General features: G+C 35.5%; 1 protein-coding gene and 1 pseudogene across 1 annotated transcript; both read right to left on the reverse strand.

Moving 5' to 3' along the window:
• Nucleotides 1-1,422: 1,422 nt before the first annotated feature.
• LOC146999816 (serine protease 52-like) lies at nucleotides 1,423-3,598 on the reverse strand (annotated as a pseudogene).
• A 1,232-nt stretch (nucleotides 3,599-4,830) lies between these two features.
• LOC146999817 (uncharacterized) lies at nucleotides 4,831-25,900 on the reverse strand. The gene is given in 10 exon segments (XM_085834423.1): nucleotides 4,831-5,166; nucleotides 5,284-5,417; nucleotides 5,551-5,810; nucleotides 6,729-6,897; nucleotides 7,575-7,763; nucleotides 8,878-10,135; nucleotides 10,137-12,854; nucleotides 12,945-18,461; nucleotides 19,469-19,605; nucleotides 25,873-25,900. Coding segments are annotated over 10 exon segments (10,746 nt in total).
• Nucleotides 25,901-27,289: the final 1,389 nt, after the last annotated feature.

Here is a 27,289-nt window from a genome sequence, read left to right on the forward strand (position 1 = left end):
ACAAGTCTGTCCATGAAGTACTACTTCTCTCAGAGTTTTCTTGACATTAGGGTCAAATTCAAACTCCTAGTGACCCATGCTACCATCTCGCCAGCAAAATGCACGCAGACTAGAGAACAAAATACCCATGGAAGGAGTTACAGAGACAACATTTAGAGCTAAGAATGGATCCTTCCCATAATCAGCCACCAAACCCAGACACTATTGCATATGTCAACAGGATTTTGCTGACAGGACCCTGTCATAGTCCTCTCCTGTGAGGCAATGTGAGTGCCTGGCAAATACAGAAGTAGATGTTCACAGTCAGCTATTGGGTGGAACACAGGGCCCCAATGGAGGAGCTAGAGAAAGTACCCAAGGAGCTAAAGTGTTCTGCAACCCTATAGGTGGAATAACAATATGAATTAACCAGTAACCCCAGAGCCCGTGTCTCTAGCTGCATACGTATCAGAAGATGGCCTAGTGGGCCATCATTGGGAAGAGAGGCCCCTTGATCTTGCAAACTTTATATGCCCCAGTACAGGGAAAACGCCAGGGCCAAGAAGTGGGAGTGGGTGAGTAGGGGAGCAGGGCAGAGGATGGTATAGGGAACTTTTGGGATATCATTTGAAATGTAAATCAAGAAAATATCTAATAATTTTTTAAATTTTTTTACTTTTTTCCAATTTAAGTAATGAATTATTTCTTACATATGAACAAGAACGTATATAGTTAACAATAAACTGGAAGAGTGGAAAAATACACATTTGCTCTTAAGTAACATATTTCCATATAAGGTCAGTTTCATTGGTTGATAAGGAATAATATAATGCTAAACCAAGCCCTTGTATATTTTTCATGTTAAGTATGTTTTGGTATTGTTTATAATTACAAGTTAGGAGTTGGAGAGTGATGATTCAGTACTTAAGATTGCTTACTGCTCTTTCCCTGACCTTACAGCTACTTACAAATAGCTGCAATCTCTGTTCCAAGAGATCCAGTACTCTCCACTCATCTTCATGTACACCTGTATTCATGTGAACATTTAAATATACACAGTATGAGGCAGATAGGTGAACAAGAGATAGCATAGTGATTAGAGTGTTCACTGTTCTGCATAAGATTTACATTTCGTTCTCATCATCTCTGCTAGGAATCCCACAATTGAGAGTATGTACAATAGAATCTTTTGGCTATGAACTGCCACAGGCACCCAAAGCTTGTACACATGTATACATATATTCAAATAAATATAGCATTTTAAAACATAATATGATTAATCGAAGATCATACATAACTCAAATAGACATATAAAGTAGCCATTGTTGAGGGAAATTATGTTTATTAAAAGAATATGTAAAGAGCAGCTATAGGGAATAACATTGTATTTTTCTCTGATTTCATAGTACAATTCAACAGATTTGTACAACTTGATACAATTAACTAAAAAACGAAAATCCTTGTCAGTGCAATAGCCATTCCAAAGGAAAGTAGCAATGTGAATGGGTGTATAACAAGACTAGAGGACTACCCAAGGAGTGAGGGTTGGCTTCAAGGGATGACCTGCCTTTGCTGTTGATGATAAGATCCAGGAAAAGTGTGGGCTCACTAAAGTAGCTAAATGCTTGAGACTGGTGAAACCTATTTGTCTCCATTTGCCGTTGCCAGACAATGGTCTGCACATAACAGTGCTTCCAGGACTCACTGACTCCTAAAAGGAAAACAAAGAAGAAATGTAAGTTGCTATCCAAAGTTATTATTTTGTCTCAAAATTCATAAATTGTAATAGCAATGTCATATCCATGTACAATGTGAATCTATAAATGAATTTTTCCTATCTCAAATTAATCACAAATACCAGAGCCAATATGTCTTCAACTACATGATTAAGTTTTAAAAAGTAAAATTGAAATGGCTGAACTGAGAGAGCCATGAAGAAAAAAAATCTAATTTTCATGACTGTAAACCCAGAGGAATACTAAATGGACAAATTAAATAGTTTTTAATTGGAGAGAGTTCATGATTTAGTGGGATAGATGAAATGTGAGAAAGAAGAAGATGAAATGACTAGATTTAATACAAACATAGATAAACAATAAATAACATATTGGAAATAAGATCACATATTTTGGAGATTTCTGTTTAACTTAGTTGAAAAAATTATTCTTTTATGTATGTAGATAGTAATATATTGCATCAAATTGACATATTTAAAAAGAACTATTGCCCTGTGGTTTAGTAAAATATGTTCCTTATATCTGAAAAAGAAGTAAATGTCTTATGTTTGTATAACATAAAATAAAAACAAAAAGAAAAGCTGATCTAGTTACCATATTTATTTCAGGTCCCCTGGCCTGTGCAGCATAGCAAACAGTAGAATCTTCTATGTCTGGATAGAGATAGGCACAGTTGGAAGCTCCCATCACTTGTACCTGTAACATTTCTGGATTTTCAAATATATCCCCTAGGAAAACAGATGCAATATAAAAAATTCATGTATATAAATGCTATTTTTAAAGTACCCAGATTTTAGATAAAATTAAAATGTATTGTATATACCCATCATATTTACCTTATTATGATGAAATAACATCGTATTAACATTATTTTGAATAAATATATATATATATATATGGGCAGTTTTCCAATTCACACAACAATTTTAAAGATATTTTAAAAGGTATTTAAAAAATTATAGTTACAATTTTTCCTTAAGTGTACTATTACAAGTGTGTTACTCAATTAAAAGAAAATAGAACTATTCCCAATAAGTAAAATGAAAGTTGTGCTACTAACCTTGTTTGAGAATTTGTGGTCCAGAAAGCCAGCATTCTGAGCTGTTTAGATTCTTAATATTGCCTAAAGGTGCCACTATGTAAATAGAACTCTGACTTTCTTGAAGGAGCACAAGAGCTAGATCATTTCTTGCAACCTGATTCACTAACTGGAATTGTTCATGCAGTAAAATAGCAGTCACCTTAACAACTCTCAGAGGTGTCCCTGGATTCCGAAGGCCCAGTATCACAACAGTATCTTTTGGATTCCTAGGCATAAGAAGATATTGATTAAAATAGTTTCTACAGGAAACTGCAAACTTTACAAACTATGTTTATCTCCTTAGTTGCTTTATTTCCTTCTTTGTAGAGGAAGAACCATACAAATAAGGTCAGAGTTCATATACAATCAGACATGAGAATCATTTAAAAACAAATATAATTATAATATTGAAGCACTTTTCTGTTTATCTTGAAAGAAAGATGTAATAATAATAGAAAAGCTTTAAACAATTATAGGCAACTTGCCCCCCAAAAATCTTAAAGCAGAGAAAATGCAAAATAGGAAACAATATGTGACATAAACTTACATGTGCCTGACACAGTAGGCAGAAGTGAGAATCCAATAGCTACTAATTATGGAGTCACTGCAGATCTGATTGCCACAACTGAAAATAAGAACCTGCCATGGCATAGTATATTGCAGAGAAATATGATCTGCCAAAGCTGGGTTAAAAGACAAAAAATAATAAAAAAAAATACAGGATAAATTTGCTGTAAATGTAACTTATACCCACTTTTTTCAAACTTTTAATTCCTAATGTAACTGCTAAAACAACTGGCATTGTTGTTATATTTTGTAATGAAAAATTCTTTAATCTTTATGTATATGATTTTCCTCAAAAAATGACTTATCTTCTTACTTTTTTCATTTCACTGAGGAAAATATTGGAAACCTTTTTATGTAGTACATTTTTTCTTCTTACAAACTTAGGTAAATAACATTTTAGGCTTTTGTAACTATTTGGATGGATAGGAAATAAGAAATAATAGTTTCATTCTAAGGTATAAAAAATGAATGACGATTTTAGATATAAGACCATTGACTCCACAGTATCCAAGACTAAGCTTACTGATTTTAAAAACTTGTATGTAGATCTCAAATACTTAGTAAGAAATTTCAAGTTTGAGTATTGCCAATGTGCTCATGATAAATAAAACATATAAAACTTTAGTCACTGATTTGTCAACCAATGCTGATTAATATATGTATACAAATTGTCATAATTTCTCTGTTCATAAAAAAGCAAAGAAATAAAGAAAAAGGGGAAATTTAACTATTATCTCTGGTGCAAATTCCATCGACCTCTCTATAAAAAGTTTTGAGCTTTGTATTTCTGCAAATAAACAAAATATTTTCACTCGTGTTTGAAAAATATTTTTTCAATATAATTGCAGAAACATATTTAATTTTTTATTGAACCTTGATTATATGTTGCATTAATAATTATTACTAATTATTACTATTACTAAGCATTTCAGAAGAAATTAATGTAAAATGGCCATTACTGATATTGTGATATGCTTCCAAAAACTGAACATGAAAGCATGGCAATCACAAATACATATTATAGAGTTGTATCTATATGGGACCTTCTAAAGTCAATAATACCTGCCAATAAAACCAGGCATTTATTTTGAAAATTATTTTACCACCTAATGATGAAATTGGTACACTAATAAACAAAAATTTCTTTAGTAATTAAATTACCAAAATCAGATCTGCACTTTGGCTTCTAAAAATGTAACAAATTATAAACTTTTCTAAGCTCTCAGAGTACTCAGCTGCTATGACTATAATAAGAATAGCCAATTACTTATATATTGTATATTAGCATCATAAGATCTGGGTAGTATAATAATTGTAAAGTGCCTTTGCAAACACACATGCACACACACACACACACACACACACACACACACAAACACACACACACTCAGCCTCGAATATGAGGCAAACAAAAATAATGTAACTCCTGGGGGCACAATTTGTTTTCTGACTCATGTATTTCTATTCTTAATTTTTTTCTATATAATATTCTTTGACCTTAACCTGAGGCTGTGACAGAGACATGTAGTGTGGATGAATAGAATCAGTTGAAGATCTCAAAGTAGAGAGTTTTCTCTTGGTAAAAACTGACAAAGAATTGGAAACTGAAATAGTCACAGATCTTTGATTGGACCAGGGAGCATGGCTGGGCTGTGTAACTCTCTGGAGCCACAAAATAAAAGGGCTAATATGGCTGAAGACATAGGGCTTTTTGCAGTTTTCATCAAAGTGAATTAAAATTCCTATCTGTACCCATGTATCTTTACGTTGCAGATGACATACCAATGGTGCCCTAAGATCACCCTATAAAAAATAAGAAACACAATATTAACTGACAAACTGAAGAACGAGAAAAATCCTATTTGTTACTAAATGATAGTTCTTTATATCTCTGCTATCCAGGTTTCCTCAGTTCGTCACCTTACAGCCAGATTCCCCCATAGCTTTCTTGGCTTCTACACAGAAAGTGAACTCTTTCATTTGAGCCCAAAATTTGGCACAAGTGCTGACTTGCATGATGCTTAGGTGCCTTTTTTGCAGGATACCAGGACTTCCTGAAATAAATCAGAAAGATTTTCATTTTGTGTTATTGTTATACAGGGGAAATATGAAAATAACAATATAAAACCTCAATTTATCATAAGAAAAAATCTACTATATTAATCCACTCTGTCCATCATTACTTACCCCTCATAAGGGACCAACTGGGTAACCAGCAGTCATATAGCTGGATATGTTTCTCTTGCTCCTGAGTTTCCTCCAGGCAAATAGGAAGCACCAAAGGTTGAAAATGAAGGGGCTCCTTCAGGAAGATTAGACCAGGTCCTAATGGTCCACTGGGACCTAAATATGGCATGGAACGGTAGATACCTACAATTTTACCTTGGGTAGGTTCCTGAAGATCAACCAGCCCCACTTGGACTAAAGCCAGGGCTTCTGACCGTTTTCTGGAGAAAAAAAAATTATAAAGAGTTTTAATTTTACTTTTTAATATGAAAAACCCTAGAGGTCACATAAGTCACATTAAATACAAGTGTACAGTAAAATACTATATCAAAATAACTGTTTATATTTTGGAGGAAATGAGTATTGGTTTAGAGTATATTCAGTCTAGTTATCTAGTATCTTACTAAGTTGCTGGTACACGCACTAAAGATATTCTGAAACCTATAGTGGTAATATGCTCCTAGTTCTGCCTCTTAATTGATATTACAAAATAACAAGCTTTGAATGCAGAATGGACTCTTGCTATACTTATTTACATTATCTCTATTAGGCATATAATGCATTGTTAATCATAAAACTTCATTATAGGACTCGGTATACATAAACATTTTCAGAAACTAAAATTAAATCTTACAATGATGTAAGAAATTATTGTACTAGTAAATACTTTCAGTAATTATTTCTGCCATATACTTTTAAAATTATGTTAATTACAATAAATGTATATGATTTTTACATGATTGTAAGACTAACAATATCTATAAGAATAGAGGATCTTTTGATTTGAAGTTAGCACATTCAATATTCTTATAGGTAAAACAATATAAAATTGCGATATTTACCATAACTTACAAGTATTTTATTAGGATATTGAAAGTATCCTCAAAATACACAATAATTTTGGCAGAATCATGAGGCAAAACAAATAATGACAAAAGTCTAAAAATTGTCTTCATCTATTTCTTGAGGAATGCTGTCATAGTAGATGAGGTAATGTATCACTTAGAGTGAGTTGATACACCAGAGTTAAATAAGGAAATATATATATGTTGCATTTCAAAGGAAAATATTCAAAAACAATCTCAGGTAACACCCATATGTGATATGAAACCAATTTGACAAATTTTATTCAGACTTACACAAAATTGGCACATCGAGCAGATGTAAGGATCCATCTTTCATTAAGTATAGAGCCTGCACAGAAGTGTGAGTAAGAAAGTTGCACAGAAACTATCCAGGGAAATTCACCTATTTCAGCTTCCCAGCAGTTGGGACAGTGGGAAACAAGTCCAGGGCGTAAGCCACATTCTAGAAGGATAAAGTTTGAGTTAGTGTTCTTACATTTCTATTCTGGGGTTTATACACAAAAAAAAATGTTTCTGGATCCAACATCTTTAACTTTGACTAAATACAAAGAAATGTGTTACTAAGTTATTCCAATTTTCACTATATGAAGAGAGACTATTAGTACTTTCCTCAATCTTTTCAATTCTGCTTATCTAGTTCTTAAATAAAATAATATCCCAGTCCTAAGCACTGAGGAGTACTGAAATATTATCATACTTTCACACACACACACACACACACACACACACACACACACACACAAACCCTCTAACTCTCTAAATGGACTTAAATCATGTTGAACATGAGAGAGCCATGTCTTGTACTGGAAACATAGCCAACTACTCATAGTCAGTTCTAGTGAAGTTGTGATTATTAAAGATGTATGAACAATCACTAATTTACTAACTGCAAAATCACAATGATCTATAAACATTTTTCCCTGAACTCATTGTCAATTATGGTTTTACCCTCAGAAAAGAAAATACTATATACAATAGACAATGACTGATATCAAAAACAAGAATTATTTTCATTAATGAAAAAATATATCTCTGATCTTGGAAATTTTGTGCTTAATTTAGAATATGATTATTTCATCTAAACAAAAACAATTCAAACATGTTTATCAGAAAGCTTGCCTGTGGTTTTATGATCAACAATTGCTGTTTTGTAGAGCCATAGAACTTGAAGATTATCTTTCCATATCATACTCAGGTGACATTCAGACAATGAAACATTGATTCTTGATTGTGGTCCTATTGAGTGCTTATTTTGAAGGCTAGGTTGAGATGGAGGCATCAACATAGGTTCTTTCCTTAAAAGTGTGTCTGGAAAAATGTGGGGAAATAAAGATATAAGATAATACTATACTCAGTAAGTGTGAGAGCCTTAGTTCCTGAAACATAGTATCTGAAGTTGTTGAAAAACAGAAGAGATTTCAGGATAGAAGAGAATGAGGATGAGTAATAACAAAACAATCAGTTCAAGAAGAGAAGTAACTATGTGAGTAGAGTGCACATGGATTTGAAGAGTACTGTAAATAAGACGAAAAAAAGAGCTAAGGAGAAAAATTTAAAAGGCACATAGGAAATCCAGGCTTTCTTTTTGTACTAATGACTTCTAATTTGCTACAAAAGCTCTCACAAAGAATTGTCTCCAAAATCAGTTTGATATAAATTATGAGATCATTAGTGAGCTTGCTAGGTTAGAATGATTTGCTTTTATTTTTTCTTTACACAGCAATTATCTGTGTTGATATTGTGATACTTATACTGGTAATAAAAACAAACAAATGTCATGTGACTTATTAATATGATTTCTCCACAAAGCTTGAGTTCAAAATTAATAAATAATGATATTTCATCAACTTTAAAAAATAAAGGCTAGACTTTAATATGTCTTATTCAAGCTTGGTCCCACTTTTTACATTATCAGTTTTGGAACTGAAAACAAAAAGGTAAGACCAGTTTTATATAAAGTTCCAGATCTATCTGGTTTTTATAGTAGATTTTTCTGTGGATTATCTACTTTGATATATAATGGATAGATTGACCATTTGAGTTATAGACTAAAATCTGAATAATAAAGTTTCAAGCTGAGTCCAGGGTTTCTCACATTTGATAATAAGGTGGATCTATAGAGATTTAACCATTTTAGAATAAATTTGGAGACCAAACATTTGAAACTCTAAAAGGGGCTGTGATATTCTGCCTTTGTGTATTTGTGTAGCTTGACCCTGGAGATTTAATGCCTACCATGGACTAAGATCTTGATATCTGAGTCTTATGGTAGATTCCAGAGTAGTTTTTAGATGCAGAGTGCTGACTCTTATTTTTCAACTGCAGTACTGAAGTCTGTCTCTTGACTCTTTGTCAAGCCTACGGAATTCAGCTATCTATATTATCGAGTTTTAGAATAGAAATAAAGCAAGACTTGTATTACCTTGAAACTGAAATGATGGTGTCACTGTACCAACTTCAGTCAAAACTGATGTTTCTCCAAATTGTTCTGCAGTTGGATTCCAAATTTGGGTTGGTTTTGGTTGAAACTGGTTCCAAAATCTAAACGAATCTATTAGAGTCTGCATTGAATATGATATTCCTGCATCAGAGTGAGTCCAGAAAATTATTTTTTGAGTTTCAGTGGATGCTTTGTGTTGAATCCAAGGGTTGATTTTATAACCATTAGTTTGTGTCAAAGATCTTGTAGCTTCATATTCAGACTGTGATGACTGCCTAAGTGCATAATTTTGAGGTAGATCCTGAAGTGTGAAATCTATTTGAGTCTGTAACGGGTATAATAATGTATTGGAATGAGTCCACGAAATGATTTCTAGAGTTTCAGTAGAACCTTTATGCTTAATCCAAGGATAAGCTATACCAACATTAGACTGTGTCGATGATTCTTTAGTTTCATATTCCTGTTGTGACCATTGTCTAATGGCATAGATTTGAGTCAGGAACTGAAATGTAGAATCTATTTCAGTCTGTAATGGGTATGATATTACTGTATCAGAAGGGGCCCAGGCAATGATTCTTAGAGTTTCAGTAGATGACTTATGCAGAGTCCAAGGTTTGATTATACCAACATTGGGATGTGCCAAATATTTTGTAATATCAAATTCTGGATGTGACAGTTGCCTAATTGAATACATTTGAGTTAGGGACTGAAATAAGGAATCTATTTGCGTCTGTAATGAGCATGATGTACCAGAATGAATCCAGGGAATGATTTTTAGAGTTTCAGTAGAAGTCGCATGCTGAATCCAAGGGTAGGTCATACCAACATTAGAATGTGTAAACAATTCTGTAGTTTCACATTCTGGTCATGAGGATTGCCTAATTGCATAGATTTGAGTCAGAGATTGAAATGTATAGTCTATTTGAATCTGTAATGAGTATGGTATTATTGTATCAAAATGAATCCAGGAAATCATATTTACAGTTTCAGTAGAAGACTTACACTGAATCCAAGGATTAATTATACCAACACTAAGATGTGCCAAAGATTGTGCAGTTTCATACTCCAGTTCTGGCCATGGTTTAGTTGCATCATTCTTAGTCAGGGACCAAAGTGTGAATATAACATCTTCAGGCCATCTCCTGACAAGCTGAGATTCAGCTTGAGTCCAAAGTTTAATTTCATCAGACTTTGAATAGGTTAAGAATATCTGTGATGCATCCGTTTTAAAAATCTGACCTAGTTTTTACTACCTTTATTTCAAGTTCATTTCAGGAACGTGCTATTTGCCATTCTTGCTGGAGCCAAGGGTTAACAGTTTCGTGTTCAAGTTTAGTTCTTTGTCTTGTTGAAATTTTTTTAATCTGGAACCAAGATAAGATAGCATTAATGTCAGACATGTTCAAGTACTTTTCTGGTTCTATTTTAGCTTGTGACAATTGTATATTAGATACAGACTCAGTCCAAAGCCTAATTACTTCTGATACAGTATGAGGCCACATTTTTACTGTATTAGATTTCAGCTGGATCCTAGCACTGTCTGTGCTATCTTCAATTTGGAACCATGGCCTTAATGTATTGTCTTTTGAAACATTCCAGAATCTTATACTTTCTGTTTCAGACTGGATCCAGGCATTAGATACACCAGTAGCAGAATGCATACCCATTTTATGTTGTTCATAGGACTCTACTTTGCTAATCGTCAGTGAAGTAAAAATATTGATTATCTGAAAGTCTGACTGGGTCCATGGTTTTATTCTTTCATCTTTAGTTTTAAACCAATATTTTGGTTTATGGTGAAGCTCATAACCAGTTGCAAAAGGAACAGGCACCTTCCAGGATAAAAGTGATCCTAGTTCAGAAAAAGACCATGTATTTCTGTCTAGAGTTTCTGTAGGTGCCCACAGAAAAGATTTTTGCCTATTTTGGGTTGAATGTTGGATAACATAAGTTGGAGAATGCACTGAAACTATTAAAGTATTAATATTAGACATCATTAAACTTTTCTTAGCTTCATTTTCAGTCACTGTTAAAAATTGTCCTTTATCAGTTTCTGTCTGTACAGATGGAATTATAGTTGACTTAAGAGATGTGCCAATTGTTTTTGAAGTTTCTGCTATTAAGTTTTGTGAAACTTCAGCTTGGGTCCATGCAACAAGTATGGAAGTTATAGGCTTCAACTCAGTTTCCAGTAATGACAATTCATGTAGACTCCATGTTGTAAATTTAGTGGTTATTGTTGGTGCCAAAAGATCTAAAGAAGACTGAGCTTGGAATGTCTTTGTTACTATATAACTATCAGCCCCTATTAGTACTGAATTTAGAGACCTACTTTGGATCCTTGATACACATTCATGATAATCAGACAATATGTAGGTAATTATTTCTGAAATCTTATCCTTAGCCCATGGTGTGAGTTCATCATAAGTAAGTTGTATAGGAATAATTTCTGATGACGATATAAACTTTGTCCTTGGTACAAATGTAGAATATACAACTTCTGTCCAAAGGTTTTCTGGTATGTATAAAACCTTGGTCCATGGTATAATTTTATTAGATACAGGCTGTGCCCAGTGATTGTTTAATGGAAAGTCATTCCAGTTCAATGGTGTGAAAGTTTCATAAAGAGAGCTCATTGGCAAAAATACTTCTGAGGGTTTAGAAAGGGCTAATATGATAGGACTATATGAAGGCCACACCCTTTTGTTTATTGTTGTAGATTGAAGTTCCATGGACTCAGAACTTTCTAATGCAGATTCCTCCTGAATCCATTGAATGACTTTTGGAGCAGTATATCCTATCCAGATATCTTCTTGTGGAGATTCCCTCTGGATCCAGGGTATGACTATAGAAACCCTTGTTGAATGACTTACTGACAGAGACTCAGGTTGTGTCCAGTATATGACTTTTGAAAATGTGGTTTCTCTCCATACATTTGCTAGAAAAGATCCAGTTTCCATCCAAGATATTGCTTTTGAATCTGCCAAGTGATATTCTGGTAAATATTGAACATGGGTCCAAGTTATGAGTTTAGATAATTTATTATTTATGCATGGATATATTGATGGTGAGTCACTCTGTGTCCAGTGTATTATGTTTGACAGTTTAGTCTTCTCCCAAGGAAACTTTATTTGTTGAGGTTCAACTTGAGACAATACAGTTACTACAGTTTCTTTTTGTAACAAATAATTAAATGTTGAATACACCATGTATATGCACAATCTTACAATTTCTGTTGAAGATAGTACCAAGTCATTTTCAGGGATTCCTGCTGCATTTTCCTCCTTTATCCAACTTTTTGTTAATGGGTAGTTACCTTTTGTTCTAAATTTATTATTTAGAGGTTGTGTATCAACATTCATTGCTAGGAAGTGTGTTTCTATCTGTGTGGTCAGTGAATTGGCAACTGATTTTGCAAAATAAGTTATGACTGAGGATTCAGTTTCTGTTCTTACTTTTACTACTTTAACTGTATCTCCTATCCTTGGAATAAAAGATGTAGATTTGCCCTGTTGCCAGACTATAGCTTTCCCGGCTTCAGGTTCTGTCCAGACAAATTGTTCTGAAAATTCACTTGGTCCCAATTTTGTGAGTATTTTAGAGTAAGGATTTGTCTGGATATATGTTTTAAGGGACTTGTCTCGTGTCCATATCACTGCATCAGCCTCATTCTGTGTCAATTGACTTTCTATTTGACTGACTGTATGACCAGAAAGGAACATATTATCTAATACAAATTTTGAAAAGAAATTTACTGTAGAATATTTCTCTGTTATCATTTGTGAGGCCATTTCTGTTGTAGGTTGCTTCCCAGATTTGATTACTTTAATATCAGTCAATGTCCACAGTAGTTTTGTACTAGCTATATGAAGTGTTGGATTTTCTACTGCTAATAGAGTTTCAGCCCATGGAGTAACTCTATCAAAGATAGACTGTGTCCAGTGAGTTAATACTGAAGTCTCTGCCTGGGTCCTTATTTTGATTGTACTAGATTGAAATTTTGCCCAAGGAATTAACTTTAGAGAAACACTTTGAAACAGTGAAGTTACTGTATTTCTGAAAATGTGTGTCCAGAGATTAAGGATTCTGGAATTAGATTGGGACATCTGTGAGATACTATTTGTTTCAAAATTTGTCCAAAGATCTATTGTTGAAATTTTGGCCTGCTTGAATATACCAGATATAGGCTCTGTTGAGTGCTTTGTATTTGTGAATTCTGAAGAGGCCCACTCAGCAAATGCATCAACTTCATATTTTTTCCCAAAATATATTGCAGGTGAAGCATCTTGGTTTCTGTACAAACCATGATCAGATATTACATGTGTCCAATGTGTGAATGTTGCAGTTGGAAAATGGTTTTGATTTATATCAGGTACAGATTGAATCTGAGACTGTACAAAAATAACTGCAGACTTGGTCCATTGTGATATTATATTATCAATTTTCTCTGTCCAAGTAGTTAATGTTTGGTGTGTAGATGGGGTCCATCGCAGTATGAATGTATCAGCCACAAACAGTGTCTGTGTATTTACTTTTATAGATTCAGTCTTGAGCAAAGATAGTATGTGTCTATTAAATATAGGTGATTTCCATAGCTTTGATGGCAAAAGTTCTGGAAGGGTCCATGGTGAAGTGATAAAATCAGACAGTAGCAGTGTCTTTGGATGTAGTGGCAAAGAATCCAAATGGGTCAATAACGGTATCACTGTATCAGACAAAGGCAATGACCAAAGACTTCCAGCTCGAAACTCAGTTTGAGTTAATGGTGAAATAACAGATACATGAAATATCCATGGAGTTTCAGTATGATTCCATGGTCCTGTGCTTATGTCAGCCGAGTGGTTAGGCAATATATGTCTTGTTGAAAATGCATTTGAAGGCTCTGGATTAGAATGTAACAGTGTCAACAGACTCAATATTGGAGATTCTATCTGGATCGACGTTGGTGTCACTGTATCAGACAAACTCCATGGCCATACATTTCCTCCTGAAGATGTTTTATGTAAACAATGTGGTATGATTATATTAGATACAGATGATGTTGTTAAATCTACTAGTGGAAGTTCAGGCCATGATGGTGAAATTTCATTATATAGAAAAAGTGGTCCCCTATTGACTGGTAAATATTTTGATTCAGGCAATGAGACTATGATTGTATCAGATATCAGAAAATCCCATGGATTTGCTTCTGGAGATGAAACTAGTATCCTTGATAGAATGAATTCATCAGACACAAGTTGTTCCCATACATCTGTTGCTTGAAAATCATCCAAATGCCGTGATGATGAAATTGCACCACACAAAATGTGTAACCATTGGTTTTTTAGTGTATGCATATCTTCAGTACATGATTGCACCATTGTATCAAATATAGTCCATTTCTGCAGATAGGCTGATAGGGACTTATACTGGGACCTAGATGTGACTTTGTCATACATAGATAATATAAGCATATTTCCTGTTGAATATTCACTCTGAGACGAAACTGTTGTCTTTTTGTCAGATGCAAGTAGTGTCTTTAGATTCATTTCAGATGTGTGCTTCTGTGGCCCTGGTGATGTAGATATTATCAGTGCATCAAAGTTTACTGGTGACACCATATTTACTTTAGGAGATTCATCCTGGGGCCACTGTGGTATGAGTGTATGCAGTAACCATAAATACTCGGGTATCTGTTCAGGCTCAGGCCATGGAAGCATTCTTGTATTAGATACCAGATGTGTTTTCTCATTAAATAATTCAGGTTGATTCCATGATATTCTGACTATATCAGACACAGGTTTTCTCCACAAATTAATTGGTGCATATTCAGCTTGAAGTAACTGTGATATGACTGTGTAAGATACAGCCAGTGACTGCAGGATTAATGGTGGGTATTCAACCTGGGGCAATGGCATTATAACTCTATCAGATATTTCCTGTAGCCATAGATTTACTAACAGAGGATTGCTTTTCAGCCAGACTGTGACAGTTGGAGCTACACTTTCTGTCAACTGATATCCTGTTGGATGTATAGCTTGAGTCCATAAATTGATTTTATCAGATACACGGAGTGGCCATTTATTAGATGTTAGAGACTCTGTCTGAATCAATGGTGTAAAACTATCAGTTCTCATCCCTGTGATGGAAGTGAGTATTTGGAATTTATCTTTTGTCCATGATTTTTCCAACGCATCAATAATCTGTGCCCACACATTTACAGTTTCAGCATTATTTAGTACCAGTTCTGAGATAGTTTCAACCTCTGTCAATGAGATTTCTGTAAAAACATCAGTGTGAAACCATGGAATATCTGTATCATATTTTATTTCTGAGAAGAGATTTTTTCCTGAAGCTTCATGAGTCAAGATTGAATTCCTACCTTGTGAAGTCCAGGGATTTGTTTTGGATGGGAGCCATGTAGTTATTTCATCATAGTCAGGATTCACTGAATGCATTCCTGATGGAGAATTCACCTGGTTAAAAATGGTTATTGTAGATCCTGGAAATATAAATGAAGATCCTAGCGATGATTCAGTGTGGGTCAGTTTTGTGGTTATGTCTACTTCAATCTGTTTCCATAGATTTAGTGTAGGATATTCCTCAGGGGCCCATATTGTAATTATTTCACCCTTAAACTTTACTGGAGAGTTTATTTCTGAATAGTGAGCTTTAGGCCACAAGGAAGTTAAATAAGATTCAGAAATCATCTGGTTATTTGTTTCTTGAAGCTCATACTGTAGCCATGGCGTGGGTTTATTCCTTAGGGATTGTGTCCAGAGACTTGTTGCTGGTATTTTTGTTTGTGCCCATAAAATTAGTGTATCACTGATACTTTTTGACTTTACTGCTGGCTTATTTTTGGTCCACGATGGCACAGTGTAAACTATAGAATCTATCAAGAGATTTATGTTTGAAGATTTACTTATGGTTGATTGTGTAAATGTATCCATTTCAGACAAAATCCTGAGACGTGATAGTGGTGCTTCTGTCTTTGTCCATCTTGTGAATCTATCAATTTTAGATTGTGTCCAGTCATTTAGTTCTTGAAGTTGCGAATTCATCCATGTTGTATCTTCTAATAAGTCCTTCCAGTCATTATTTATTGGTGTTTCATCTTGATTCCATAAATTGGCTATGTCAATTTCATATGGTATCTGGGAATTTACATTTGGAGTTTCAGCCTGCCTCCATTTTATTAATGTTTTGGCTTCTTTCTGTACCCTTGGTTTAATTATACCAACATCTAAATCATCCAAGATCTTAACTGTATAAACTTCATGATGTATCCAGTTTCTTAATTCATCAAGCATAGGTGGTTTCCAGAGCCTACTTGTTTCAGTTTCAGACAATCTTCCTTTGTATTCTGCTTGAGTTATTGGCTGTGTCCACTGTGAGATGGTTTTCATTTGAATTTGAGACCCATGTATAACAAAATCATTTTGGCTTTGAGTCCAAAGTCCTGGTTGATCACCTTCATGTTTGGTCCAAGAGGGCAGTATTGGAAACTTTGTCTTAATCAAAGTTTTGAATTTATCTATTTGTGATTGATACCAAGGTAGTATTTTTTCATCTTGCATCTTGGACAAGTAATGATTCACTTGAGTTTCAGATTGATGCCAGACCCTTCTTGTTTGTATGGGAAACCAAACCACTTTAGTTTCTTCAGTATGTGATTTTGTCCAGTATGTGTTTTTCAGCCTCTCAGTGTATATCCAAGACCTAACACTAAAGGATTCAGACTTTTTCAAGTGTTCAGTATTTCCAGCAGACCTGGCCAATGGACTGGCTGTATCAACATCAAGATAAGTAAAATGTAGGGAAGTCTTAATATCTTGTGTCTTCATCAATGTATGATAAGAGTTAGGCCAGTACCAATATCCAAGTTTACTGGATTCACGTTGGTTCCATGGTGCAATTGTTTGAGTTTCTGTTTGGTCCAAGGATGTAATTGTGCCTCCTCTTGCCTTCATCCAATATTTGAATTTACCTTCTGTACTCTTGATTCTGGAACTATCAAATTGAAAATTAGGGTGTTTCTTGAATTTTATTTCTTTATTCTTAGTCTGCAACAACAGTCTTGCTTTATTGCATTTAAGGTTATCCAAATATTTCCCTGACTCAGTTTCTGAAAATGTCAATAGCTGTAGTATGTCTGAAGCAGTCTGTATCCATTGTCTTTTGAAATTAATTTTAGAATAAATGAGAGGTTTAATATTAGAGTAGAACAAAGGCCATGGTATATTTTCAATCTGTTCTGGTGGTTTTAATATATTGGTCTCATGCTTATTCAATGGGCTAATTATATGAAGTTTACTTGATTCTATGATCTTACTTTGTTTATAATAGGCCCAAGACAAAGAAGGATTGTCTGTTGGTAGAGGCCAAGAAAATGGAATGGTAAGTGTAGAGGATAAGCGATTTGACTTAGATATAGAAGAGATCATTTTTCCATCAGATTTTGTAGAGGTGCTTTGAAATTTCATTAAATACCAAGCTCTATTGAACAATGCATTCAATTTAGGAGTTGCTGAAGAATACTGATATCCATAGTCATTAAGCATGGAATGAGTTAATAGCTCAACTTTACTAACTAAAAAAGGGGTCCATAGATTTACACTAAAAGTTTCTACATCTGCACCAGTAGTTATTTTTTCCACAGTATAATATGTTTGTTCTTGATTAATTTCTTTATTAAATGGGCTCCACATCACTGTTTCAGTTTCATATGGCACAACATCTGTCTGTGCCAAAGCTCTAATATCAGGGGAAGTTTCTAGCCATGATCCAACTACAAATTGACTAAGAGAAGGAAATATACTAGGTTTAGTTTGAGAATGCAGAGAAAATATTTCAGAACATACTTGGACTCCATCTATTTGCTTTGAAAATTGAATCAAAGATTCAACAGCATTAATTGGTATACTATGAAATCCAGTTATAGCACATAGAAGATCAATCGAGTATCTCCCTGAACCAGAAATTATTCCATTTTGGTACTTGAATGCATTTCTCTGAGGAATGCTAGATGATACATAGGCTTTGGGGTGAGTTGAGGTCTCAGAATGAATAAAACACTCAGAATGACTAGATATTGGGTTATTGGATAAAACAGCTGAATTATAAATACCCAAAGTTTTAAACATAGGAGTTGCCCAGGGTCGCAATGTTGAGAATTTGCTAGCTGAATATATATGTCCATCTTGAAAATGGTGCTGACTGCCTGCAAAAGAGTCTTTGTTATTTGAAATTAAAAAAAATGGAGGAGGATTCCGTCGTAGTCTGCTTTGTGAGGAAGTAATTAATCTACTCAATGACTGAAATGAGAATCCATGGGAGGCAAAATCAGCATCGCTTACGTCATTACTAAGACCATCTTCTATTCCAGGGTAAAAATTGCAAAGCAGAGGAAAACTTGGATCCAACGGCTTTTGATCTGTCTTAATAAACCACCTCATCCACGATAGATATGGGGCTGTTTTGATGACAAGAATAGGATTACCACATGTCATTGAAGATTCACTGATGAGGCCTACTACTTCCCAGTGACTGCCAAAGACACAGAGAACAGGACTACCTTGCTGTATCTGAATGAAGAAACAAATACAATTTACACATACTTATGATATACATGTAGTATACATAGCAAATTTCACAATATAGAAATTACACATAAGCATAAAAATAAGCTATAGAATATATTTTGATATATTCACATATGTATATTTGTAGTTACTATTTCCATTTATAAATTCCTTGTACATTTGATATTTGAAAAATTCCCCAAAACATATTATCCCTGAATTCTGCCACAAAAATTCACCATAACATGAAGTGGCATAATAAATTTCTAATGATGTATGTATCAATACTTGAAGAATATGAATTAAACAACATTTTTTCTAAGAACTTTACATTTAAAAAAACTTTCTGGAAGGAAAACTATCATAAAATAGTCTCTACATATGAAGTATGAATAAAATACCCATGGAAGGAGTGACAGAGACAAAGTTTGGAGCTGAGATGGAAGGAAAGACCATCTAGAGACTGCCCCATCCGGGGATCCATCCCAAATTCAACCACCAAACCCAGACACTATTGCATATGCCAGCAAGATTTTGCTGACAGGACCCTGATATAGCTATCTCTTACAACATGATGCCAGTGCCTGGCAAATACTGAAGTGGATGCTCATAGTCATCTATCTATTGGATGGAACACAGGGCCACTAAAGAAGTAGCTAGAGAAAACAACCAAGGAGCTAAAGGGGTCAGCAACCCTATAGGATGATCAACAATATGAACTAACCAGTAACCCCCAGAACTGTGTCTCTAGTTGCATATGTAGCAGAGGATGGCCTAGTCAGTCATCAATGTGAACCCTTGGTCTTGCAAAGATTATATGCCCCAGTACAGGGGATATATGTAATGCCAGGGCCAGGAAGCAGGAGTGAGTGGGTTGGGGAGCAAGGTGGGTGAGGCTATAGAGGACTTTCAGGATAACATTTGAAATGTAAATGAAGAAAATATCTAATAAAAAAATTTTACATGTATTTTTACAATAGTACCAAATTAAAAATTTTAGTTATCTATACCAAGCAATCTTCTTTTTGATGAATCCAGATGCATAGCTTATTACTTTTAGGCATGTGGTTATGTTGATGGTGGCAGAATGAGATATCCAGGAATTTAACTGACAACTTCTTTATGTTGCTTTCAAATATACTGTATTCTAAGGAAGTAAGATGGACAGGTGAAACAAATGGTTTATTATGTTTCTTAGCCACTTTGTAGCCTAATTTTTTCTATATTTGCCATTAAACCTGAACTTAATATTGCATTACAAATGCATTTTAAAACAAATATGTAACTTAAAAATGTTCACACTACTTAATAAATTTAATTTTTGTTCTTATATGTCTGATTACTGGTCATTGGAAATTTAATTATTTGTATCTGATTTCATAAACACTATTCTGGTGAACATTTGTAGAAATATAAGATACAGAGAGAAAAGCAGTTTAAAGGTGTGTCTTCTACTAATATCAGAATCTATATTCGTAAAGTCTTAGCATCATGACTGTCTGAACAAAGTAAAATAGGACAAGAGCAATAGATATGTCAATATAGGTGGTACAAAACCTAAATCCTACACAGAGAATGAAAGGCAACTAGGAAATACTGAAAGGAGCATATAACTTCTGCAGTATATCCTCTAAAAAAGTTTGAAATATATCTCTAAATCACAACACTTGGGAGGCAACAGAGGTAAGTTGTGCATACTCATCTGACCACCACTGCCTGGCTCTGGGCTTGCCTTTACATATTAAGGAGCTTTATGGAACTTCAGGAGTACCCTGCTTCCCCAAGGAAGCATGTGGTACCCCAAGAACAACCTGCTTCAACACTGGTTCCTACCAAACACTTGTCAGTCTGGTTTGCACAGCCAACAGAGGTGAGTTACACAAGCTCAATCTCCTGACACCCATTGTCCAACTCTAGGCTTGCCCTTCTATCTTGAAATTTTTTGTGGGAACTATGACTTTCATTGCCTGACCCACAGGTATTTCTCCCTTCCTATGGAATCCGGATCATCTAGATGGCTAAAGAACAGCAGAAAAATATCAGCAAGAGCCAAGGCATTATGGCACCACCAGATCCCAGCTATCCTGCTATAGCAGTCCCTGAATGTCTTATCAAAACTGAAGCAAAGAAGAGCATGCTAATTGCAATCTCCCAAAAATGATAGGTCTTTAAAGAAATAATTAATAAGTCCCTTCAAGAAATATAATAAAGCACATTCAAAAACAAAAAAGAAATGCCTGGAGATGGAAAATTTAGAGGGAAGAGGAACCAAAGACACAAAAATCTTCATTAAAATCATAGAAAAAATTATCTGATCTAAACAAAGAAATACCTGTAAATATAAAGGAAGTTTTCAGAACACCAAATGGAGTAGAACAGAAATGAAAATCCTCCTGCTAACAAATAATCAAAACACTAAATGCATACAATGAAAAATCAAATTGCAAGGGGAAAAGGCTAAGAAACATAAAAAAGCAGACCTACCAGAATTTCACTCAACTTCTCAACAAAGACTATAAAAGCTAGAACAGCTAGGCAGATGTCTTTCAGAGACACACATGTCAGCCTAGACTCAAATTACCCAGAAAAAGTTTCAATAACTATAGACGAAGAAAACAAGATACTCTATGAGCAAACCAAATTTAAACAATATCTTCACTCTAATCCATCCCAAAAGAGAATACAACTAGGAAAACTTCAACTCAATCAAGCTAAACACACTCAAGAAAACACAAGAAATAAGTAACTTAATATCATTAAACCCCCTCCCAAAAAAAGAAACACACACACACAAATAATCACACTTCACAATTATGCCCCATATGCAAAGACACACACATTCATAATAGAAACCGTACTAATGCTTGAATTACACATCACAACCCACACTTTCATAGTGAGAGATTTTGATATCCCACTCTCATGAAAGAGTGACACTAACACCACCAACACACACACAAAAAAATGGGAACTAACAATTATTGGTCATTATTATCTCTTAAATATTCATTATTATCTAAAATTAACTCAAACAAGTCAATGGCCTTTCTCCACACCAAGAATAAACAGCTGAGAAAGATATTAGGGAAACAATACCCTTCTCAATAGTCACAAATAATATAAAATATCTTGGCGTGACTCTAACTAAGGAAGTGAAAGATCTGTATGATAAAAACTTCAAGTCTCTGAAGAAAGAAATTAAAGAAGATCTCAGAAGATGGAAAGATCTCCCATGCTCATGGATTGGCAGGATCAACATTGTAAAAATGGCTATCTTGCCAAAAGCAATCTACAGATTCAATGCAATCCCCATCAAAATTCCAACTCAATTCTTCAACGAACTAGAAAGAGCAATCTGCCAATTCATCTGGAAATCAAAAAATTTAGGATAGCAAAAACTCTTCTCAAGGATAAAAGAATCTCTGGTGAAATCACCATGCCTGACCTAAAGCTTTACTACAGTGCAATTGTGTTAAAAACTGCATGGTACTGGTATAGTGACAGACAAATAGACCAATGGAATAGAATTGAAGACCCAGAAATGAACCCACACACCAAAGGTCACTTGATCTTCCACAAGGGAGCTAAAACCATCCAGTGGAAGAAAGACAGCATTTTCAACAAATGGTGCTGGCACAACTGGTTGTTATCATGTAGAAGAATGCGAATTGATCCATTCCTATCTCCTTGTACTAAGGTCAAATCTAAGTGGATCAAGGAACTTCACATAAAACCAGAGACACTGAAACTTATAGAAGAGAAAATGGGGAAAAGCCTTGAAGATATGGGAACAGGGGAAAAATTCCTGAATAGAACAGCAATAGCTTGTGCAGTAAAATCGAGAATTGACAAATGGGACCTCATGAAACTGCAAAGCTTCTGCAAGGCAAAAGACACCGTCAGTAACACAAAAAGACCACCAACAGATTGGGAAAGTATCTTTACCTATCCTAAATCAGATAGGGGACTAATATCCAATATATACAAAGAACTCAAGAAGGTGGACTCCAGAAAATCAAATAACCCCATTAAAAAATGGGGCTCAGAACTGAACAAAGAATTCTCACCTGAGGAATACCGAATGGCAGAGAAGCACCTGAAAAAATGTTCAACATCCTTAATCATCAGGGAAATGCAAATCAAAACAACCCTGAGATTCCACCTCACACCAGTCAGAATGGCTAAGATCAAAAATTCAGGTGACAGCAGATGCTGGCAAGGATGTGGAGAAAGAGGAACACTCCTCCATTGTTGGTGGGATTGCAAGCTTGTACAACCACTCTGGAAATCAGTCTGGCGGTTCCTTAGAAAACTGGACATATTACTAAGAGAGGATCCCGCAATACCTCTCCTGGGCATATATCCAGAAGATGTCCCAACAGGTAAGAAGGACACATGCGTCACTATGTTCATAGCAGCCTTATTTATAATAGCCAGAAGCTGGAAAGAACCCAGATGTCCCTCAACAGAGGAATGGATACAGAAAATGTGGTACATTTACACAATTGAGTATTACTCAGCTATTAAAAAGAATGAATTTATGAAATTCCTAGCCAAATGGATGGACCTGGAGGGCATCATCCTGAGTGAGGTAACACAATCACAAAGGAACTCACACAATATGTACTCACTGATAAGTGCATATTAGCCCAAAACTTAGGATACCCAAGATATAAGATACAATTTGCTAAACGCATGAAACTCAAGAAGAATGAAGACCAAAGTAGGGACACTGTGCCCCTTCTTAGAATTGAGAACAAAACACCCGTGGAAGGAGTTACAGAGACAAAGTTTGGAGCTGTGACGAAAGATTGGACCATCTAGAGACTGCCATATCCAGGGATCCACCCCATAATCAGCTTCCAAACCCTGACACCATTGCATACACTAGTAAGAGTTTGCTGGAAGGTCCCAGATATAGCTGTCTGTTGTGAGACTCTGCCGGGGCCTAGCAAACACAGAAGTGGATGCTCACAGTCAGCTATTGGATGGATCACAGGGCTCCCAATGGAGGAGCTAGAGAAAGTACCCAAGGAGCTAAAAGGATCTGCAACCTTATAGGTGGAACAACATTCTGAACTAACCAGTACCCCAGAGCGCTTGACTATAGCTGCATATGTATCAAAAGATGGCCTGGTCGGCCATCACTGGAAAGAGAGGCCTATTGGACACACAAACTTTTATATGCCCCAGTGTAGAGGAGGAATGCCAGGGCCAAAAAATGGGAATGGGTGGGTGGGGAAGTGTGGGGGAAGTGTACAGGGGACTTTTGGGAGAGCATTGGAAATGTAATTGAGGAAAATACGTAATAAAAATATTTTTAAAAATATATTCATTATTGTCAATGAAATCAATTCTGCAATAAAAAGCTACAGGTTAAGAGAATGGATGCATAAACTGAATCCATAATTCTCCCATATACAGGAAAGACATCTCAGCCACAAAGGTAGATATTAACTCAGAGTAAAAGGCTGGAAGACACATTTCCCACCAGACACAAGAAATAAGCTGGAGTAGCCATTCTAATACCTTATAAAATAGACAGTCCTGTCGGGGCCACCACCACCACCCCCACCACCCCGCCCCCTGCCTTCTTCCTTCAGAGCCCAGCGGAGGCTCTAAGGGCTCCAGAGTGCTCTCCAGCTGAAGTACCTCAGGATTACCTTGGGATCATGGGTGAGTGGAACTCAACATCAGCTCAAAGGAATTGCAGAGGGTCTTATGCCAGCAGGAACAGGGACAAAGGGACCCTGCCCGACCAGAGGCTGGGATCCATTCAGGTCAGGGCCAGCCCCACCATCTTCTGCATGAACCTGACCAAGGTCTTCTAGGACACCAGAGGACTCCGCAGGACCCCTAGCACACTCAGGAACTCCTAATCACTTTAGAGCATGTGGACGATAGAAGCAATAGAGCTTCTTGGTCAAGGTCCCATTGGGCCTTCATCCTCTGCCAGGAGGCAGAGCTGAGATGCAGACCCCTGGGCACAATCCTTGCCAGAGAGTCAGCCAAGGGAGAATTCTGACCCAAGAACTCAGGAGGTGGATCCAGAAAGCTGGACACCTGCTCTGAAAGAGGAAAGCTCTTTCAGAGAGCTCTCTGCAGAGAGTGCTCTGACCACTGGAACTCAGGAGAGAGTTGGACTCCCAGGAGTGCTGACAGAGGCTAAAGGAATCACAGGAGGATCAAGATCCAACCAGAGACAGCTCGAACATTAACACCAGAGATTTCCAGATGGCAAAAATACAAATGTAAGAATCTTACTAACAGAAACCTAGAAAACTGGACATCATCAGAACCCAGTACGCCAACCACAATGAGTCCTGGATACCCCAATATTTGAAAATCAATCAATGTAATCCACTATATAAACAAACTCAAAGACAAAAATCACATGATCATCTCGTTAGATCATGAGAAAGCATTTGACAAAATCCAACACCCCTTCATGATAAAACTCATGGAAAAATCAGGAATTCAAGGCCCATACCTAAACATAATAAAAGCAATATAGAGCAAACCAGTAGCCAACATAAGACTGTCAGAGTTGTCATTGCAGTTTTGACATATAATGCACTTAATACCAGACCTACTATAGAAGATCTTAATAATTATTAATACAATTTTAGGAATTCTTATAATATATATATATTATATATCTTATATATCTTATCTATATATCTTATCTATATATATCTTATCTATATATATATATATCTTATATATATATCTTCAATAAGATGTATATATCTTATTGAATCTTCATATATATCTTATTGAATCTATATATTCAATAATATATATATAACTACAAGAGAGCACATCTTGATTAATCTGTAGAAATCAGATCAAAATTGTGTGGTAATACCCAGTGATTTTGATGTTATAACACACACACACACACACACACACACACACACACACACACACACAGAGTGTATGTCTGTTTGTTTGCTTGTTTGTATGTGTGTGTGTAAGTGTGTGTGTGTGTGTGTGTGTGTGTGTGTGTCCATGTGTTCTTTTAATGAAATCAGGAAAACCATATTAACAGCACAAATCTTAAAATGTATCTTCTCAGCTTTACCTAAAGGAGTAAATACCTCATAATTTTATAGATAAGGAATGAATTATCTCAGTAAGATCACCTGCTACTTTAGGTTCTCTGAGATGCCTCCTAGCTGGTGAATAACATGTTGCACAAGAATTTAAAATCTTGACCAAGAAACTCAAAGACCCATTAATACACAAGAAAGTGGGAGTTTTCTGGTGCATACCAGGTGTGAAGCCACTTCTTACACTAGACTGAAGTTTTTATGTTTTTATGATCGTCTCTAAAGGCAATTATGCCAGTAGAAAAATCACTTTGAAAGATTCTTTGCATTTTGAATCACCCATGAATCTGGCTATCAGATACCAGATGAGAGGTCATCAGCAATCTCCATGTCACTGTATTGCTATGGAAGAATTGGACTAAAACTCTGGGTCCATTATCAGCGGTTTCATTTCTGAGACTTCTGGTCTTTTCAAGCTAAGATTTGTGCTCCATTAAACTTTGTATACTTATGATTTCTGAAAATCCTAATGGTGTTATTCCCTATAAATGTTTAGTAAATATATAACAACCACTAGGTATTAACACATACTTTTGGGCAGATTTCTGCAGAAACACAAAGATGCACTGTCTTGTAGTGATTCTATATAGACAAATGGATGATTTCTTAATACTGAACAGAGATCGTATAAGAATTCCTAAAATTATATTTAATTATTTTTAATATTTAATAATTAAATATATATTTATTAAGCTCCCTTAATAGAGAAAGAAAACACACCTATGCTTTGGTACCTGGTATCTGTCTGGGAAATTATCCATTTCCTCCAGACTTTCCAGTTTTGTTGAGTATAGGCTCTTTTAGAAAGATCTGATGACTTTTTGGATTTCCTTGGTTTTTGTTTTTGCCTTTTAATATCTCATTTTTTAATTTGGATGCTGTCTCTGTTAGTCTGGATACGTAGTTATCTATCATGTTGAGGTTATCCTGATTTTTTTTTTTAATTCTTTGTAGAGTTCCCTTAATTTCTACTTGGTTGATTTCAGCCGTGATTTTAAATATTTCCTACCATGTAGTCCTCTTTGTTATATTTGCTTCTTTTTGTTCTAGATCTATCAGATGTGCTGTCAATCTGCTAGTGTTTGCTTTCAACAGTTTTTTATGGAGGCACTCATACCTATGAGTTTTGCTGTTAGCATCTTTAATGATGAGTAAATGGAAATAAAACATAACAAAAGTTATCATCTTTCGCCAGTCAGAATGATTAAGATGTAGTGCAGAATTGACAACAAATTTTGCAGTTGACATTGTGACACTATTGCTGATGCCAAGAAGTCCTTGCTGACAGCTGCCTGGTATGGCTGTCCCCTGAGAGAGTCTGACAGAACCTGACAAATAGAGATATGGATGTGCACAAATAACCATTGGTCTGAGCACAGGGACCCAAATGGTGGAGCTAGGGGAAGAACTCTAGGAGATGTAGGGGATTGCAACCCTAGAGGAAGAACAATATTAACTAACCAGACTACAAGAGCACCCAGACACTAAAGACATCAACCAAAGAGTATATATATGTTGCTCACTGTGCTGGATACATCTTCTTAATCTTTCTTGTAAAGCTCTACCAAGACAGTGTTCTCTCAGTTGATCCACCAGAACTCAGGACACTGGTCAGGCACCACCTGTAACCACCTGTGGCCACACTAACTGGCTTCCTGAGTGGGAGGCTGGAGCTGTTTTCCAGAAGTAAATGGCAAGAGAAATAATGGAGGCCAAGGC

The sequence above is a fragment of the Mus caroli genome, unplaced genomic scaffold (genome assembly GCF_978045245.1).
Source record: "Mus caroli unplaced genomic scaffold, Mus_caroli_1 scaffold_34, whole genome shotgun sequence".
Classification (NCBI taxonomy): Eukaryota; Metazoa; Chordata; class Mammalia; order Rodentia; family Muridae; genus Mus; species Mus caroli.